The following is a 17,688-nucleotide window of genomic DNA, read 5'->3' on the forward strand; positions in this document are numbered from 1 at the left end:
AAGTGCTAATTGAGCCCGATAGGGCTGCATTCCTACCTACCTACCTAAGCTCCCTCGCCCTATATATGAGTTTCTCTAGGAACTAGGAGCAATATGTAATTGAGATAATTTACTTACCGTAATAGAAACAGGTGCCGCTTTTCAGTTTTCTTATTAAATTAATGTACAATTAGATGAATGACAATAAAAACTAACGTGTATTTCTCCTGAGGTAGATATAATAAATTACAAAAAACTTAGAAACTATAACAAATTTGTCAGCCAAAAAAATTTCTATATTTCGGATACATCACTGGATCTGACTTTCTCTCCCTTGTCGCAGAATTCTATCAGGTAGGAGGCCGCTCCAGATAAGACTATAAACGCTCCGGCGAAATAGAATGCGTCGTCCCATCTGCAATCGGAAAGCATATACATAGTTTATTCGGTAATGTAAATGGAATTGTAAATAAGAATTGTTTATTAGCTTGGATTGAATTTTATTAGAATAGATTAGGACTAGAATAAAACTCCAAAATGAGATTTTCAGAAGAAGCACCAAATGTCCGGTCTGAGATCTTGAACGCGTATATACATACATATATACAATTGTATACATACATATATACAATTGTAAAGATTTCAAGTTCGCAAAATACCTTAAAAATGGCAATGCTTCGTTTCTCCTATAAAAAAAACCTTCCCTACACCTGCGCAAATTTACATATTTTTCAAGTTGAATAAAATAATCTATAATATAGGGTACAGTCTAATCAACACCACTAGATTTTATTATTGATAGCAGAATTGGTTTTTCATTCGGATTGCTGATGACTGAGTCTTTTCTACATCTTTGCATCGCTTCTGATAAATTTTTGTTTACATGGCTTCTAAGGTATACGAACGTATTTTATATACATAAATATAAGGCAGCCAGACAGCAGATTATCTCAGTTTTAGAATTAAAGCGAGGCGTGGAGAGAGGGGTTTCCAAAAGCAATCACTATATAAATTGATTTTAACTCACCTCAGCGTCATTTCAAAAATTGCGCCAGCAATCGGTGGTCCCACTATCATACCGACGCCTTGAACCAACAGCACCAAACCATAGGCGCGAGTAAAATCTTCTAAATTCACAATTCTGACGCAAATGCTTGGCGTAAGCGAATAAGAACTGGCGAATGTGAAACCGAAGGCTATACAAGCTAGCAAGAGTCCAACATAGGTGTTCACCACGAGTGGCATTAGAAGCACCGCGATTCCACAAACTAAAAAAGATGAATATATTAATGACAAAGAAGCAGTATATCAGTTATATTATAAACAATATATCACTCACCTACCATACACGCCGAATAGCAGATATTCACATTCATCCAAGAACGATCACCCACATAACCCAGACCGATCATGCCTATGGTTTGCGCGATTCCAATAACCGAAATCATATGCGCACTGTCCACTGCTTCGTAACCGTGGATTTTCATATGCTCCGGCAGATAAAGATATGGTATCATGAACCTATAATTGTGATTGCCAGTATTAGTGGAACTGTTTTTTGTTCGTTGAAACTCTCGCTTACCAAATGAACAAAAATAATATTGACAAATTAAATAGTGTAAATTTCGCATTTGCAAATAATGAGAAATTAAACGTCGATTTCATGGCGCCAACCGCATATTCGTACCAAGTCTGCAAAACAGGTAATACAATAAATAAATTCAAAATGAATTTTTCTATCTATATGAGTACATATAGTATGTATACTTAAACATCTCTATGTACGCTAAGTACTATTATAATTATATACCTACATAGTATGTATATATAATCCGAAACACCACAGGACATTGCATCATACTTGTTCCTATATAATAACAATAAACACATTTCCTTGTCAAAATGCACAGGAATCCCAATTTTATTTAACAAAGGGTGGTAAATTTCTTCATCGGTGGTACCGTTTCAAAGAGTTTCATACCTTGCTTATGTACAATAAGGAAATGCTAATTTTAAAGGCTGTAAGCCTTTCCCTTTTGGACTACTTTATTTGGTTTTGAGCTATGATAAAGAATATAATCAGGAAAAGGTGGAAAAATCGCTTCCAAAAAAGAATAACAATACACGTAAAAGAATTGTCCTACTCCACTCCTACACATTATAGGATTAGTCAAATTTATTTCGTGGCGTTTACCCTCAATCTATAAAGTTTACTTACGTCTTCTTTCACCTTTGCATGTACCGCTGTCGAGTGCCGAAAGATATTCGGACAGGAAGTCGTACGGCGAAAATATGGTTTCAAGGTTGTACTACGGTCACGTGAGATATTATTGTGTATTCGCATATTCTTCTGGAGATTGGCACTTGGTATTGAGCTAGTTTGTCGTAGATTCAAGCGCGATATTAACTTCATTGGTGGGCTATGAGCTTCTACATAATGTTTTGAGTCTTTGAAAACATCATTTTCCAGCTTCAAAATATTTGTACAATTAGTCAGATTTTTTACATTATCTTCCAAAATTAGTGAAGAACCGTTATTATTTAATCTACGGGCAGTCTCATTTGATAACTGTTTATTATACTCGGCGTCAATAGATTCTATATTTAACTGCTCGACTTCAATTGTAGTCTCAGTAATGTCACCCATGAGTGCGTTAATTTGGGACTCTATAATGACTGCTGTTTTCTTGGGTCCATGTGATGTTAAAGATGGCATATTTCCATGAGAAGAAGATTTCATATCGTCTCTAAATCGTTGTGACAAATGCGGATACAGACTACTGACTTTACACTCGTGATCTAAATTTTGAGATCCCAAGAAGGTAGGAATGAGCATCTCGCTATATAAACGTTTCATGTAATTGGTATCATGGATTTCTTTTCTTAGATTTGCATTACTTTTAGTCAAAATCATATCATTTAACGTTTGCTTCGTTGGATTTTCTTTATGGTTTATAATAGAAATGGGAGATGTGGGTAAACTTTGTGAACGAGTTTCCTTTTCTAATTTTTTTTCTCCATTTATCCAATCGGGAGCACGCATTAATGCACCACAGATGCAAGTGTTCAGCATAGTACCGGCGAGAATTAATGTGGCTATTCTCCAACCGTAGCTATCAATAAGCCATTGGGTCAGAGGTGCATATAATAATGTGCCGATTCCCGTGCCAGACGCAGCAATGCCAGTAGCGAATGTTCGTTTCTTATCGAACCAAAAAGCGATTGATACAACTGCTGTTACATATCCTATTCCCAGACCCAAACCAGAAATGATACCAAATGTCAACATCAACATTTCCACAGAGTTACAAAGTGAGGAGAGACCAAATCCGACGGCTGATAGAAAACCTCCAAATATGGTCATTTTACGACAGCCATACTTATCAACTAGATTCGACCAAATCGGTCCCATTAATAGTGGTACCGAAAAGAATAACGAACTAATCCACGCCGTCTTTGAAGCGGATTCTCCAAAGTAATTTAACAATTCAGAATTAATCAGACCAAATGAGAACCCTAAACCATCAGCGATTAGAGAAACAATGAGTGAGGCTATTACAATGATCCAGCCGTAACCACCATCAGGTACCGCTGGCGTCTTCTTATCTATCGAGTTCGAACCTATCGAGTCGGCCGATTCATTAGAGATAAGACGATTCGACGTTCTCGTGGCATTACGGCTATCAAACATTGTGAGTGTTTCTTTACTAGTTGTAGTAGTCAGGCGGTCATTGCCATCGTTCACCCTTATTGGACAGCAAATCAGCAGACGCTCATTGATAGCATGGTCGCAGCTTGTAGAGAGCCTGGGAAATTCAACCTCAATACAATCCTGTTGGCTGTATGATGGATTACATCTTACTGTTGGTATCACTGGTGTCGTATTCGATCTCATTTCTCTAGTATTTGGGTTGTTTGTGTCTACGATTGGATGTTCCAAAACCATGCTGTTTTCTTACTGATTTTACAACTAGTTGCAAGTCGGCTGTTTAAAATGGCACTGAGATTAAACTTGCTTGTATGTTTTGTTGAATCCTGTTTACGTTCAATTAAATTGTTAGCGAGTTTTGCCGCAGGCAGATTCGTCTTATATTTAGCAATGTAACATAATTAATTTGATTCTTTTCTACTTTCACTCTACATTTATATCACAGTTCTTAGCACAAACGTTTGTAAGCATGTACACGCGGTAACGGAACGTCTGAATCGCTCTGATTACTTTCGAATCTAAAACTAATGGCGCACTTCGTCTGATGGAATTGGCGGACTTATTGCGACTGCAGCGCCGTAGGTGATAACACAGCTCGGGAAGTCTACTCGTAACTGTGCGCGTCCACAAAAGACGCTGCTCTGAACTGAGAGTGGAGCACTCTGTCGGAACAGAATTTCTACACACACATATGTAAGTACAAGTAAGTGATGGTTCGACACAAAGGGAAGACAAGTGCGTGTATTGGACTGATTGAGCTTTTGTTTAATTTAAAAGCCACAAGTATGTATATAAAACATAATTGATATACCTAATACAGATTACCCTGAATTGTAATGTAGATAGAAAATTTCAATTGAGATCGAACTAACAGCGATTCCAGGCTCAAAAAGCCTTTAATTTGAAAAAATGCCAATACGATTATCAACAATGAAAGTACTGACTTTCTCGCCGGAAGAAGAGGTGTTCTCGTAACACATTTCTTCTGAGAGAATGCGAAAGTTTGAACTTAATCTAGATAAGAAACTGATTAAAAATATTTTCAACTCTTTTGCGAAATTGGAGACTCTGAATTCTGATTTGTACCAATCGTGATTTGTTAATTATTACAAAATCTTGCTGTTTAAAGAAAATTTTAATGAGTTTAGTGTGCGTGGTGCGAGTCTGAAAGCCTAAACAATCAAGGATAAATTATGTGGATTATTTATCATTATTTTATTAACGTTCTAACAACTTTTATGACCTACTTTTCTTCGATGTAATATTTTCAGAGGCTTCGTAAGGCAACTTCACCACTTTCTCATAGTACAGAACAGACCGAAACACCGAACGAGTATTGAAAATAAATTGGAGCTTGAATCAATTAGCTTGGACTAGTTGAATTTACTGTTAGGTTCATATACGTTGGCATATATGTACATACATAGTATGTATGTCAGTATGCTTGTATGGATACCAATATTCATAACAGAGTGGAAACTTGTTGGTAAATCGTGTTCAAATAAGGGAGGAGTAAGCATTTTTTCTTCTTAGTAGCAATGTAGGTTAGATTCATGGAATATTTATTTTTGTTTGAGTGCGAATCCTAATGAAAGGAACTAGTTGCTGCCGAGTGGCTGATCGAAACCGAAAAACTAGTTTTTTGTTTTAATTTTCCTCCCTGGAATTGGCGCACCCGATGAGCGAAAGCTTTTCGAAAATAAATGTCTCATCAAAAGCCTATGAAAACAGTTAGTTAGCTGAATACTTGAAGTCCATAACGGGTTTGTTATTGTTTACTTTAAATTCAAAAATTTTAATATTATTTATTTGTATTGCGTAATTTTATATTTATTAAAACATTACTGTTTTACAGTACAATGAGCATAAACGGTGGACATCCTTATAAATGAGTATTTGAGTGGTTTATACAATATTTTGTCGCTGTTTGTGTAAATGTGCATGTGTGTGAATATGTCTTTCCCTCTATTTTAGAGTTTTAAGCCGATATCAGTTTACTCCCCTCCCTCTTTCTCCTAACAATTCCGCACGGATGTATACTTTAATCCAATATTACATGCCCAATTGAATTTTTTGTAAAACTATAGGTTTGTTTGTTAAAAATACATCGTGCGTAATTAAAGAAATTTGTGAATCTAAGAATATTATCAGTGTATCCGAAAAACGTAAAAATATTGAGCAAGTGTATGTCTACAATGTTTAGATAAATGTTTACATAATGGCATAAAAGTATTTTTTTTGCTTTTTGTGCACTAACTTAAGTGTTAAAAGGCTGTGCCTTTCGCCTGTTTTTTGTTTTCATCACAATATTTTTATTTCGGTTTTTACAAAAGGCAAATAAAGGTATGCGAACGCGATAAAATGCTTTGTTGCATGGATATTTCTTCAAAATCTTCGCTTTAACGCTTTATACATATATGTATGTACATACATAGATGTTGGGACAAGCTACTAAAAGCTAAAAAATATAATTTATAGCCAATGAACTCGATTATTTAAAGTTAAAATCAGTGGGTTGTTAAATTAATTCTTCTGAAAGCAGTTTGGTAAAATATAATATATATTGCATATTATATAATTGATTTGTGTAAAGTTTGATTGGCCTGTGGGGATATACATACATATGTATGTACATACATACTTACAGTGCACTCGCACCTGGATGAGCGGTCTATTCTTATACGTACTTTCGCAACAAGTTGCAGCAGAGTATAATAGTTTTGTTCATATAAACGAGCTAATCGAGATTTATATAGAATTATATTATCATGTCAGGATGGCGAGACGAGTTGAAATCCGTCTATCTGTCCATTCGTTATAACTTTTCAAGTTCACAGATACCGAGTATGTCGAACAAAGTGCCTATGACTAATCTATCTGTGAGGTTATCTTAATGCAACTCCGGCAGCATCTTTTTGTTGTAATAATATGTTGTGACATACAAATGGGTCAACACTTCTAGCCTGCGTAAGACTTCAATGTTTCGGTTGGCATTGTACCGTATGCACTGGTCAATATATAAGATACCTAGCAAAATTAAGTGGCCAAGCCTTCATACTCTACATACATACAATGATTTTCGTTGTCCTAGCAGACTTTATGTCGAATATGTCACAAAATTGCATAGAAACATGTTCTAGAGTACACTTGTGTAATAAAAGGCTATTACGTATATAGAATAGGACCTTGATGAAAATGAATATTATGCACAGTCTGTTGTGCAAAAATTACGTTCACTTTAACCAGAGCACACTGTATATGTATGTATATTTTATGTGTTTATCTAAAGTTCTTTAGAAAAAAATGGATTTGTTTTTATATCCCCATTATTTTATATATAGTAAATAGTTCTTGAGCGAAATGAATGTTTTCACCTTTTTGGTTTGTATGTATATCAAAAGTTTTAAGCAATTCTTCTCTCTTGGACAAATGGACTCACTTAAAAAAGTTAAGTTCATTGTAATAAAAAAATCATAGTGGGGGCGTTTTAATTGCTTACGGTTAATTTTTTTGTCGTTGCGTTGACTACATACATACGAGTATAATATTAATTTTGCGCATTATTTGATTCACAGATTATTATTTTATTCTCTGCATATTTATTGTGCATTCTGTGTGTACAAACAAAAAACATACAGAACACAAAAATAATTGTAAAGGACCAAATAAATGCAATTCATACTTACATTAAATATGTTTGAAATCTATATATTGTATAATTTTTAGAATTTTTCGTTCGTTGTAAAAACCTTCCAACTGGCAGATTGAAAATTAAGAAAATGAAAACCCTTGCCACCTATCTGTCAATCTGTTTACAAATTAATCATCAATTAAGTTTTTATTCTTCATTTTATCGATTTACAGAACACAAATTGGTCTGTTGTACTGTTCCTTGATTTATTTATGTAAGTGTGTTAAAAAAACGTTAAGTTGTAGTGTGTGTATTTGTTGTTATCACAAAGATACGAAGTAACTTGGATATAGTGCTGTTTTTATAATAATAAATGTGCATTATCTATGAGTGTATACATGTTCGTTTGCAAATTCTAATTTTTAATCGTCAAGTACATGAGAAACAGTTGTAAGCATGGTTCAGTTCAAATTTAATAAATACATACGTACAATACATAAAATTATTATAATGTATGGTATACTGTTGTACAAACATACATACATATGTACACGCATATCTTGTACATGTTACACAGAAGACTTTGTTGCTATGAACTTTTAATGGAATTTCATGCATCCCCATTCTCTATCAGGGATTCGTAATTTAATGTATTAAATTAGTTCTCTTAGTCTCGGAGACATCGCTGTCGCTGCCTTTTTCTCGCTTCTCACAAAATTCTATCAAATAGGAGGCCACACCAGATAAGGCAACAAATACACCGGCAAAGTAGAATGCGTTATCCCATCTGTGAAAAGATTAGATTAATATTTGGTTTAGTTAAGTTACATACATAATTGAGTGCGTTTAAAAGTACCTAGAAGAGAAGTTTTCACTCCCTATCGACCATTTACGTGTAATCGCCAGGGAAATCACAAATACATAAACCTATGCACATTTCTATTTTTTTTGTTATATTATTGTATGTATATACACATATATGGTATTTGCATACATTTAGGCTCACAAAACAGCAATATTTTACTTCAACATATTGATGTCGAAGGCGAATCATAAGGATGTAGTTAGCTAAGTATAATGGAAACCTGACAAACATCTTTTCGTATTTTGTAAATAGAGTCGTTGTGTTCGTATATCTCCATCGAAAAAAGTTACAGCTGTTCACTAATGAGTGAATTCGCTATATTGTGAAATTTTTGTATGAAAAAGGGAAGAATGCCACGCAAGCCACCAATGAAATTTGTGAAGTTTATGGAGACGACGCTCTATCAGTTTGTGTGGCACAACAATGGTTCACTCACTTCCGTTCTGGAAATTTCGATGTGAAAGATGCACCTCGTTCTGGTCGACATATCGTTGAAAAAGTCGATGAGATTATGGAAAAGATTGATCAGGACCGTCACATAAGCAGCCATTACATCGCTAAAGAACTTAACATTCATCATAAAACGGTTTTGAACCATTTAAAAAAAGCTGGCTTCAAAATGAAGCTCGATTTTTGGGTACCACATGAATTGTCTGTGAAAAATTTAATGGACCATAATAACATCTGCGATTCCTTGCTGAAACGAAATGAAATCAAACCATTTCTGAAGCGAATGGTAACAGGAGACGAAAAGTGTATCAAATGTGACAATAATGTGCGAAAAAGATCATGGTCTAAAAGTGGTGAAGCTCAACAAATGGTCGCAAATCTAGGATTGACACCTCGAAAGGTTATGCTGAGTATTTGGTGGGATTGGAAAGGAATCATCGACTATGAACTGCTCCAGCCTGGTTGATGATTCCACATTTTACTGTCAACAACGGATGAGATTGAAGCAAGCAATCGAAAAAAACGGCCAGAACTGATCAACCGAAAGGGCTTTGTCTTCCATTAGGACAACGCTAGACCACACACATCTTTGATGACTCGGCTAAAACTGAGAGAGCTTGGCTGGGAAGTTTTGTTGCATCCACTATATAGCCCTGACATTGCACCATCGAACTACCATTTGTTTCGGTCAATGCATAACTCCCTTAATGGAGTTGGAGTGAAAATTACTTTTCGCAGTTTTTCGCCGAGAAACCAGAAAAGTTTAACAATGATGAAAAAAGTGATCGACCAAAATAGTACATATTTGGCTCATTAAAGTTCATCATAAATATAAAAAAAATTTAAGTGATTCTGATCTGATTAGAAATACGAAGCGACTTTTTCGACTACCCAATATTAATAATCTACTATTCATTTCCGGTTAGATTTCACAATAGTAGATATCTATGGTTTTGCGTAAGATGTTATTTCTTTGGGATTGCAGTTTGGTCAAGGTTGCACTTACATACCTTAGCGTCATTTCATAAATAGCGCCTGCAATTGGTGGCCCTGCAATCATACCAACACCCTGTACCAAGAGCACCAGTCCATAGGCACACGTAAAATCATCTAAATCGACAATACTGACCAAAATGCTAGGTGTAAATGAAAATGAGCTAGCGAAAGTGAATCCAAAGATGATGCACACCAACAGCAGTCCAATATAACTGCTTACAAGAACCGGCATTAGAAGCACCGATATGCCACAAACTGAAAGTAGAACGAAAGTAAAAGGCCATGAGTATGTGAGTATATAATTAAATATACATATATAGGTTGTCAAAAAAGTCTTGCGGTATTTTCGCTAGTTGGCGTTGAAAGCGCGAAGCTCTAGTTTTATTCGTCGCATCGGGTCATGCTATACCTCTTGGGAAAGCTCATTTTAAGTCGTTCGTGAGTTATAGCGTCGCAAACATGGAGCAAAATAAAGAGAAAATACGGCATATTTTACAGTACTACTACGATAAAGGCAAAAATGCATCTCAAGCCGCCAATAAAATTTGTGCAGTTTATGGACCCGATACAGTTTCCATTTCCACCGCACAACGATGGTTTCAACGTTTTCGTTCTTGTGTAGAGGTGGTCGAAGATGCCCCACACTCCGGAAGGCCTGTCGTCGAAAATTGCGATGAAATCGCTGAATTGGTCGAAAGAGACCGGCATAGTAGCAGCTGTAGCATCGGTCAAGAGCTGGGCATGAGTCATCAAAAATTCATTTCAATTTCAACAAAAAAAAAAAATCAATAAAAATACTGCAAGACTTTTTTGACAACCCATTATATTCATATAACTGATAATACAATCCTTATGCTCCCACATTTAAGAGCTTTTTCTCTTGTGAGAAGTTTCTATGCAATCATGCTGTGCTATAAACTTAGTTTACTCGACAGACCTCACAATCGGCGAATCCTATAGCGGTTATACAAACGGACGGACATTTCTTCATTTACAAATTTCATAATTTTGTTATTATAGTTTGATTATCCTCATAAATTCTTACTACATGGTAGAGTAAAATTATTTATTTTGCCTTCACATATTTTATAAAGGCTATACGTAATACTTTAATCATTTGCCTATTTTTGCACTTCGTACTTACCCACCATACACGCCGAATAGCAGACATTCACATTCATCCAAGAACGATCGCCCACATAACCCAGACCGATCATGCCGATGGTTTGAGCGATTCCAATGGCCGAAATCATTTGTGCGCTATCCGCCGTTTCATAGCCATGAAGCTTCATATGCTCCGGCAGATAAAGGTAGGGGATAATGAACCTGTGATAAAAAATAGAAAAAACAAACTTTTAATCTTTGATATACTATATATTCGCCAAGAATACGAGTATAACAAATAGAACAAGCTCAAACAAATATATGTACAACACTGGCGGTGCAACGCTGCGCTAACATGTCTTCGACGCATATGCAATTGAGTTGCGATTTTTACTTTGGTTAAGAAAATTTTCCTTTCGCATAACTCGTGCCAGAAATTCTTGCTTCCATAGAGGAGATGATAGGTGACTGAGCTTAATCATCCCTTGTTTTAAAATTTCATGATCATATCCAAATACATTGTAATGACATGTTGGGTTGTTTTTGGATAAAATATTTATTGTTACCAATCGAAACTTGCAAATAAATACCAGATATGTGTTTATATACGAATGTAGTGAATTTACTTACCAAATGAATAGAAACAATGTGGATAAATTGAATAGAGTAAATTTCATGTCCGCGAACAATGAAAAATCAAATACTGTCTTCATTGTGTCGATCATACTCTCGTACCAGGTCTGAAAATATATAATTCTATCAATTCTTCACTTTATTGTTATTTAAAATCAAGAGCATATTGAAATAGTTTCAGACAGAGTGCAGATAATAGAGAAATGAGAGCAAGGATCAAAATAGGGACAAATAGTTTTTACGGTTGCACTTGGGTTCACGTTTCAGTACTTCTCCACGTTATATTAAATTTGAGAAAAAAGTAAATTCTAACTAAAGTCTCACAATAAGATAGCGATTGGAGTGATTATGCAGTCCAAATATTTCTGAAAAATCGGCTGAGAATATATGTACTAAGTGAAATTTCGAGAAGTACAGTAGTACCGGCTTCTGCCATTGCCACTGTAATTTGAAAATTTTACAAGATCTTGACTGGGCTAATGGAGGACGATTGAGATTGGGGAAAACCACTATTCAAACGGTGAAAAAGTTTCTATTGATAAGGACAACCACATATGTAGAACACAACATATAAAACTTACGTCTTCTTCTTCTTTCGCGATTGTTGTCATTGAGTTCCGGTAAATGTTCGGACACGACGATGCGCGCAGTCGGTAGCGATGTGTATTTAACATGGCGCCACGATAATGTATGGAGTTGCGGTGTATACGCATGTTCTTGAGGAAGTTGGAGTTCCGTAAGGATGTATTATATCGTAAGCTTGGTCGAACCGACGGTTTCTTTGACTTAGAAAGCCGACGCATGCCGCTAATGCTATCGGTGCGTGCACGTTTCGCTGGCTTAATGCTGGCATCATTTTCCGGTATTCCAATTATTGCCGCATCTTTGTGTAGTTTTCTTAAATTACCATTTACAAGTTCTGTATTACTTTTTTTAATTGACATATAATAAGTCTCATCGCTCAATATATCGACAGAATTGTGCCTCAAGCCGTTAGGTTTAAGGTCCACAAAAGATGTAGTGGCATTTTTTGCACTGAAAAAATTTTCATTCAAGGAGTAACGTGAGTTGGCCATATTGCCATCAATGGGGGAGCTACGTTGGAATTCGCGTGGTTGTGCTTTAGAATTTACACCATCCATAGCTTGTTGCGAAGAAAACGATGTATCTGATGGTGTAGCGCGATCAATTTTTTCAGAGGGCGAGAGTGTTTCTATCGAAGCCAAGAAACTCTTTCTTGCATCTTCAGCGGCTGTTTGAGCAATACCGCCCATCATTGTGTCATCGGGTGATCCAATAATGGCTGCTGTTGGATTGGGCCCAGCTGAAGACATAGATAATAGATTTTCTCGTGAAGGTGCTTCCATTCCTTCTTTATTTCTCAGTGAACGCCTACTGAGGCTCTTGATTTCGTAAACGCATTCTAAATCCTGAGAACCTAGAAACGTCGGTAAGAAGATTTCGCTTCGATAGCGTTTCATAACGAACTCGTGTGGATCATTAATTTGTTGATTAGCCTCAGTGTTATTTTTTGTTACCAACGTGTCAAGCACGGCCTCCTTCGTTATCCCAGTATCCAACAGTTTTTTAATTTCTTCGAGACAAACGCTTGAATTCGAAAATGTGGTCATACTTTGTGAACGACTTTCAAGACGGTTTTCTTCTATTAACCAATCCGGATCACGCATCAACGCGCCGCAAACGCAAGTATTCAGCATAGTGCCCGCGAGAATGAGTGTGGCTCCGCGCCACCCATAACTATCAATTAGCCATTGGGTCAGAGGTGCATACAAGAAGGTGCCGATTCCAGTTCCAGAAGCACCAATACCAGTAGCGAAAGTTCGTTTTTTATCGAACCAAAAAGCGATTGATACAACTGCTGTTACGTAACCAATACCCAGTCCCAAACCAGATATGATACCAAAGGTCAACATCAACATTTCCACAGAGTTACAAAGTGAGGAGAGTCCAAATCCGATTGCAGATAGCAAACCACCAAATATGGTCATTTTACGACAGCCATAATTATCAACCAGATTCGACCAAATCGGACCCATTAATAGTGGTACCGAAAAGAATAGCGAACTAATCCAAGCCGTTTTCGAGGGTGACTCTCCAAAGTAATGCAACAGTTCAGAATTAATAAGTCCAAATGAGAAAGACAAGCCATCAGCAATTAGCGAAACAACGAGTGAGGCTAAAACTACGACCCAACCGTAACCGCCATCTGGTATCTCTGGCTTCTTTTTATCTGTTGAACTCGAATCAATCGAATCGCCCGATTCGTTTGATATAAGACGCTTACGTTTTTTAACATCACTCTCCTCCATCACTAAAAAGGTGGTTGTTGTTGTCGTGGTTAGACCAACATTATCGTCATTCACTGTGATGAGGCAATGTTTTAGGAGCCGTTCATTGACAGCGAAATCGCCGTCATCATCATGTAAATCGCTTGCCGATAGGTCACAGAATTTTACCTCGGGAAAGAAATCGTGTTTAATGGATTTGTTTAGTGGTGTTGTTGTGGGTGTAGGCGTAGGAGTTATTGATGCCACGATTGATTGCACGTCGGTTGGCGTGGACAGGGTCTGATAGACTACATTATCCGGTTTACTTTTAACATTCGTTTGATTCGCAACCATTTTTAGGTTTTGTGAACTATTTTTAACAGGATAAAAGATGAATTTTCAGTATGAACGTACGCAAGTGCCTTATGTAATAACAGACGATGGCTGTTACTATTTTTCACTAATATTTTCCAATTAAGTTTTTTTTGTGTACGTCTGATTTCGTCTTGAACACAGTGGTTTTCAGCAATTTTTGTTATTGTACTTGGTCTTATAATTGCCTATATGTTTATATTTCCTTTAATACTTAAATTTTAACTTTTTCTCCGATAAGGCTGGATTCTCACCGGTTCGCCGTTCTGCAGTTTCAAGTCACGACAAACAACCAGCTTTTTAAAGTTCTTTTTATAACGGTATGTTGGTGAGAGTTTCAACTCCGGTTTAAATGTCACACCACGAAACTCACTGTAACAGCGGCTGTGGCGAAGAATATTGCGATCACGTGCCTGCTTGCACGGTATGCTCGACCTTACACTCAAAGCAGAATACCAACTGTGCACTTCAATGAGTTAAATTTTTGGAGCTCAAGCTGTGAGTTCCTGCAAATAAGCCACAAAATACATTACATTTTTATTACAGTTCTTTGATTTGTCAAAGAGGGGTTAGGTCGAATTTAATAATGTATATAGCGACATATGTATGTAAATACATACTTGTAGTCTTTTGTCTATAATATATGTATAAAATGTTATCGACTTATGGATAATTACATTTATTCTCTATCAATGTTAAAAATAATATATTCGATTAGGTTATGTTGAGTCAATGACTGATCTCTGAAATAGCTCCACACAAGTTCTTTGAAATGGCAGGGAATTTCTGAAGATGAATTTTAGATGGATTTTAGGTATTAACAAAGTGACATGAAATCATAAATCTGCTTGGCCGAATTATTTTTATTTCAACTATGTAGTTCATTTGAATGCGAAGATAGAAGTGTTGGGGGTAGTTCGTTACGAAGGAAGTAACCATAAATTTGTATGTTGTTGCCAAAGAGTCTATTTAAATAAAAAGTACGTGTCACGTTGTTTGTCAGGGATAAATTCATAAACTACATAACCGATTTTTAATAAAATTTATTGTTTAGCTTAAATTCGATGCAACTTTAAAGATAGGGTAGTTTATATCTCATTTAATAGTCAAAAAATCTCATTGACAGTTGAATTTCCAGAGAGGCGTGAGAAACAATATCATTCAAGTTGCAATTAGACCTTTGGCAACAAAGGCTTCGTTAGGCAAACGATAAACTATTCGGCGATACTACCTTACTACTGAATATTATTTCCGACTGACCTTGCCGAAAATAGCGTTTGGTCATAAACAAGATCACCGGACATATTCTTAAAGCAAACATTTTGACTGGGAAATGTAATTGAAAATGCGATCCTGTTGCAGCGTATTTTAGCTACATATTGAGAATCTTTTAGAAGGCTTCAGCTTCACATTTGTTTAACTTTCGTCATGTAAATGAATAAGCCTGAAAGCCAAAAAAATATTTGTTCTTGGTTGACTACGTTGCACTTGGGATCTCCATCTTCTCTGCTCTTTTCTAAATATAGTTGGAATTATTTTTCTCCTTGTTCTCTCAAGAGATTATTACAATAGATGTTTTATGCTTTCGGAGAAGCTTACTATTTAATTTTCCTAATGCTAAGAAAGCCCGCAAAACTAATACGGCTGTGTAAACTGACGTTGAGCAACACGAAAAGCTCGTGCGACTTCTTCAATCTGCTGCTGGAGAAAATTATTCGAGCTGCAGAACTTAATCGATCATGTACAATCTTTTATAAGAGTGTACAGCTGCTGGCGTATGCCGATGATATTGATATCACGTCACTGTTGACAGTCATAACTTTGAAGTTGTAGATAATTTCGTCTACTTAGGAACCAGTATTAACACCACCAACAATGTCAGCCTGGAAATCCAAGGCAGGATTGCTCTTGCCAACAGGTGCTACTTCGGACTGAGTAGGCAATTGAAAAGTAAAGTCCTCTCTCGACGAACAAAAGCCAAACTCCATAAGTCGCTCATAATTCCCGTCCTGCTATATGGTGCAGAGGCTTGGACGATAACAGCAACCGATGAGTCGACGTTACGAGTTTTCGAGAGAAAAGTTCTGTGAAAGATTTATGGTCCTTTGCGCATTGGCCACGGCGAATATCGCATTTGATGGAACGATGAGCTGTACGAGATATACGACGACATTGACATAGTTCAGCGAATTATAAGACAGAGCCTACGCTGGCTAGGTCATGTTGTCCGGATGGACGGAAACACTCCAGCTCTGAAAGTATTCGACGCAGTACCCGTCGGGGTAAGCAGAGGAAAAGGAAGACCTCCACTCCGTTGGAAGGACCAAGTGGAGAAGGACCTGGCTTCGCTTGGAATATCCAATTGGCGCGCTGTTGTTAACTCGGCTATAATCGCGTAAGCGGTGTCTACGCCAATTAAAAAGAGGAAGAAAGCCATTATCACTGAATTCGTTTATTATTTTATAGCGTATGAAATATTTTCGTTTACAACTAGTTATCTAGAATATACAAATATGCATATACATAAATGTTACACACATAATACATACAACTACAACTTTATTGCTGCATATAAAATCATGTGTTGTTTGTTGACATTTCAATAGTTTTGATATTTTTTACAATAAACTTTAACACCTCAGTAATTTCTTTTTAAATTAAGCAGTCGATAAACAGAGAAAATAACGATCTCATCATGATACTTTTGAAAGACTGCTTGGGTGAAAGCAACAACTAATTTTCGCAAACCTAACAAATAATAGATAAAAAACAATACCAAAATAAATACAATCAAGACAAGAATCGTTTGAGTTCCCTTCTATTCAACACCCTAAATATTGGGGAATAGTAGAAATTCAAAATAAACATTAAAATGAACTGTCAAGACGAAAGAGACAAGAGGTTGGTAGATGGCTGGGAGTCGAAATGCGTATACAAATGAATTTAGGAAGACCCTGTAGGAAAAAGTAGAAAACTCTTTTAAAAAAAATTATATTTTTTCTAACGAGACTTTCAAGTAATAGCGTTATTTTGCTACTAGAAAAGCTAGAATTGCAATTATATTTGAAAGAGGAGCAAAAGAAGTAAAGTAATGTTTTCAGAAAAAGACCAAAAATCCATGGGATTAATAGTGAAATTTGGTAATACGTTGTTAAATCTAATGATTTGAAGAAATTTCGAAAACAAAAAAAAAAACTGAAAACGATTTCAGAGCTCTATGCAATGGAAGCTCGTTGAGCATAAAAACAATTATGTTATTCAATAAAGAACTTTGCTTGACTTTTTAGGCAACTACCTTCTTAATTACATATATAAAACTTTATAGTAGTTATTTTACAAAGAAAATTCGATTTTAAACTGGCTTAAGTGGCAAATTTTTATATATGTAATTCAAAAGAGTGACACTAAATCAATTGATCGCTAGTGGTTGATATATTAATACAGTTAAAGAAATGACTGCCAAAAAATAATTTTTTTGAAACCTACTTTAATGTCTAATGATTCTATTTTATTTAGTTTGTTTTAATAAAAAAGTAAGTTATTAATTTCCAAACAATAAGAGTCAAGTTGGTTTCAGAATTAAATGTTTAAATAACATTGCTTGTACTGAGTAAATGAGATATTTTTAGGTAGGCTTTTTACAAAAAGTTGGCCAGAAGAT

General features: G+C 35.9%; 3 protein-coding genes across 5 annotated transcripts in view; all 3 read right to left on the bottom strand.

Moving 5' to 3' along the window:
* Positions 1-169: 169 nt before the first annotated feature.
* On the bottom strand, positions 170-7,382 carry LOC126756312 (monocarboxylate transporter 9-like). Of its 2 annotated transcripts, XM_050469288.1 has the most exons (5): positions 2,198-7,382; positions 1,562-1,671; positions 1,319-1,500; positions 1,007-1,247; positions 170-394 (listed from the first exon to the last, which is right to left on the bottom strand). In XM_050469288.1, the coding sequence occupies exons 1-5, from the start codon at positions 3,923-3,925 to the stop codon at positions 274-276; spliced, it is 2,382 nt and encodes a 793-aa protein (XP_050325245.1). In that variant the 5' UTR covers positions 3,926-7,382; the 3' UTR covers positions 170-273. The 2 variants fall into 2 exon arrangements, with proteins under 2 accessions (XP_050325245.1, XP_050325246.1); XM_050469289.1 differs by lacking the exon at positions 170-394 and having other exon boundaries at positions 1,134-1,247; positions 1,323-1,500.
* Positions 7,383-7,564: 182 nt separating this feature from the next.
* LOC126756311 (uncharacterized) lies at positions 7,565-14,011 on the bottom strand. Its single transcript, XM_050469287.1, has 5 exons — positions 11,949-14,011; positions 11,365-11,474; positions 10,775-10,956; positions 9,645-9,885; positions 7,565-8,106 (listed from the first exon to the last, which is right to left on the bottom strand). Exons 1-5 carry the CDS (start codon positions 14,007-14,009, stop codon positions 7,965-7,967), a joined length of 2,736 nt encoding a protein of 911 aa, XP_050325244.1. The 5' UTR covers positions 14,010-14,011; the 3' UTR covers positions 7,565-7,964.
* Positions 14,012-14,433: 422 nt separating this feature from the next.
* LOC126756318 (serine/threonine-protein kinase DDB_G0283821) overlaps positions 14,434-17,688 on the bottom strand; it is a 39,423-nt gene continuing 36,168 nt past the window's right edge. For both annotated transcript variants that reach the window (XM_050469295.1, XM_050469296.1), the window contains exon 3: positions 14,434-14,533. In XM_050469295.1, the coding sequence (XP_050325252.1) occupies positions 14,470-14,533 (64 nt within the window). In that variant the 3' untranslated portion in view covers positions 14,434-14,469. The remainder of the gene's footprint in view (positions 14,534-17,688) is intronic.

The sequence above is a fragment of the Bactrocera neohumeralis genome, chromosome 4 (assembly GCF_024586455.1).
Source record: "Bactrocera neohumeralis isolate Rockhampton chromosome 4, APGP_CSIRO_Bneo_wtdbg2-racon-allhic-juicebox.fasta_v2, whole genome shotgun sequence".
Lineage (NCBI taxonomy): Eukaryota > Metazoa > Arthropoda > Insecta > Diptera > Tephritidae > Bactrocera > Bactrocera neohumeralis.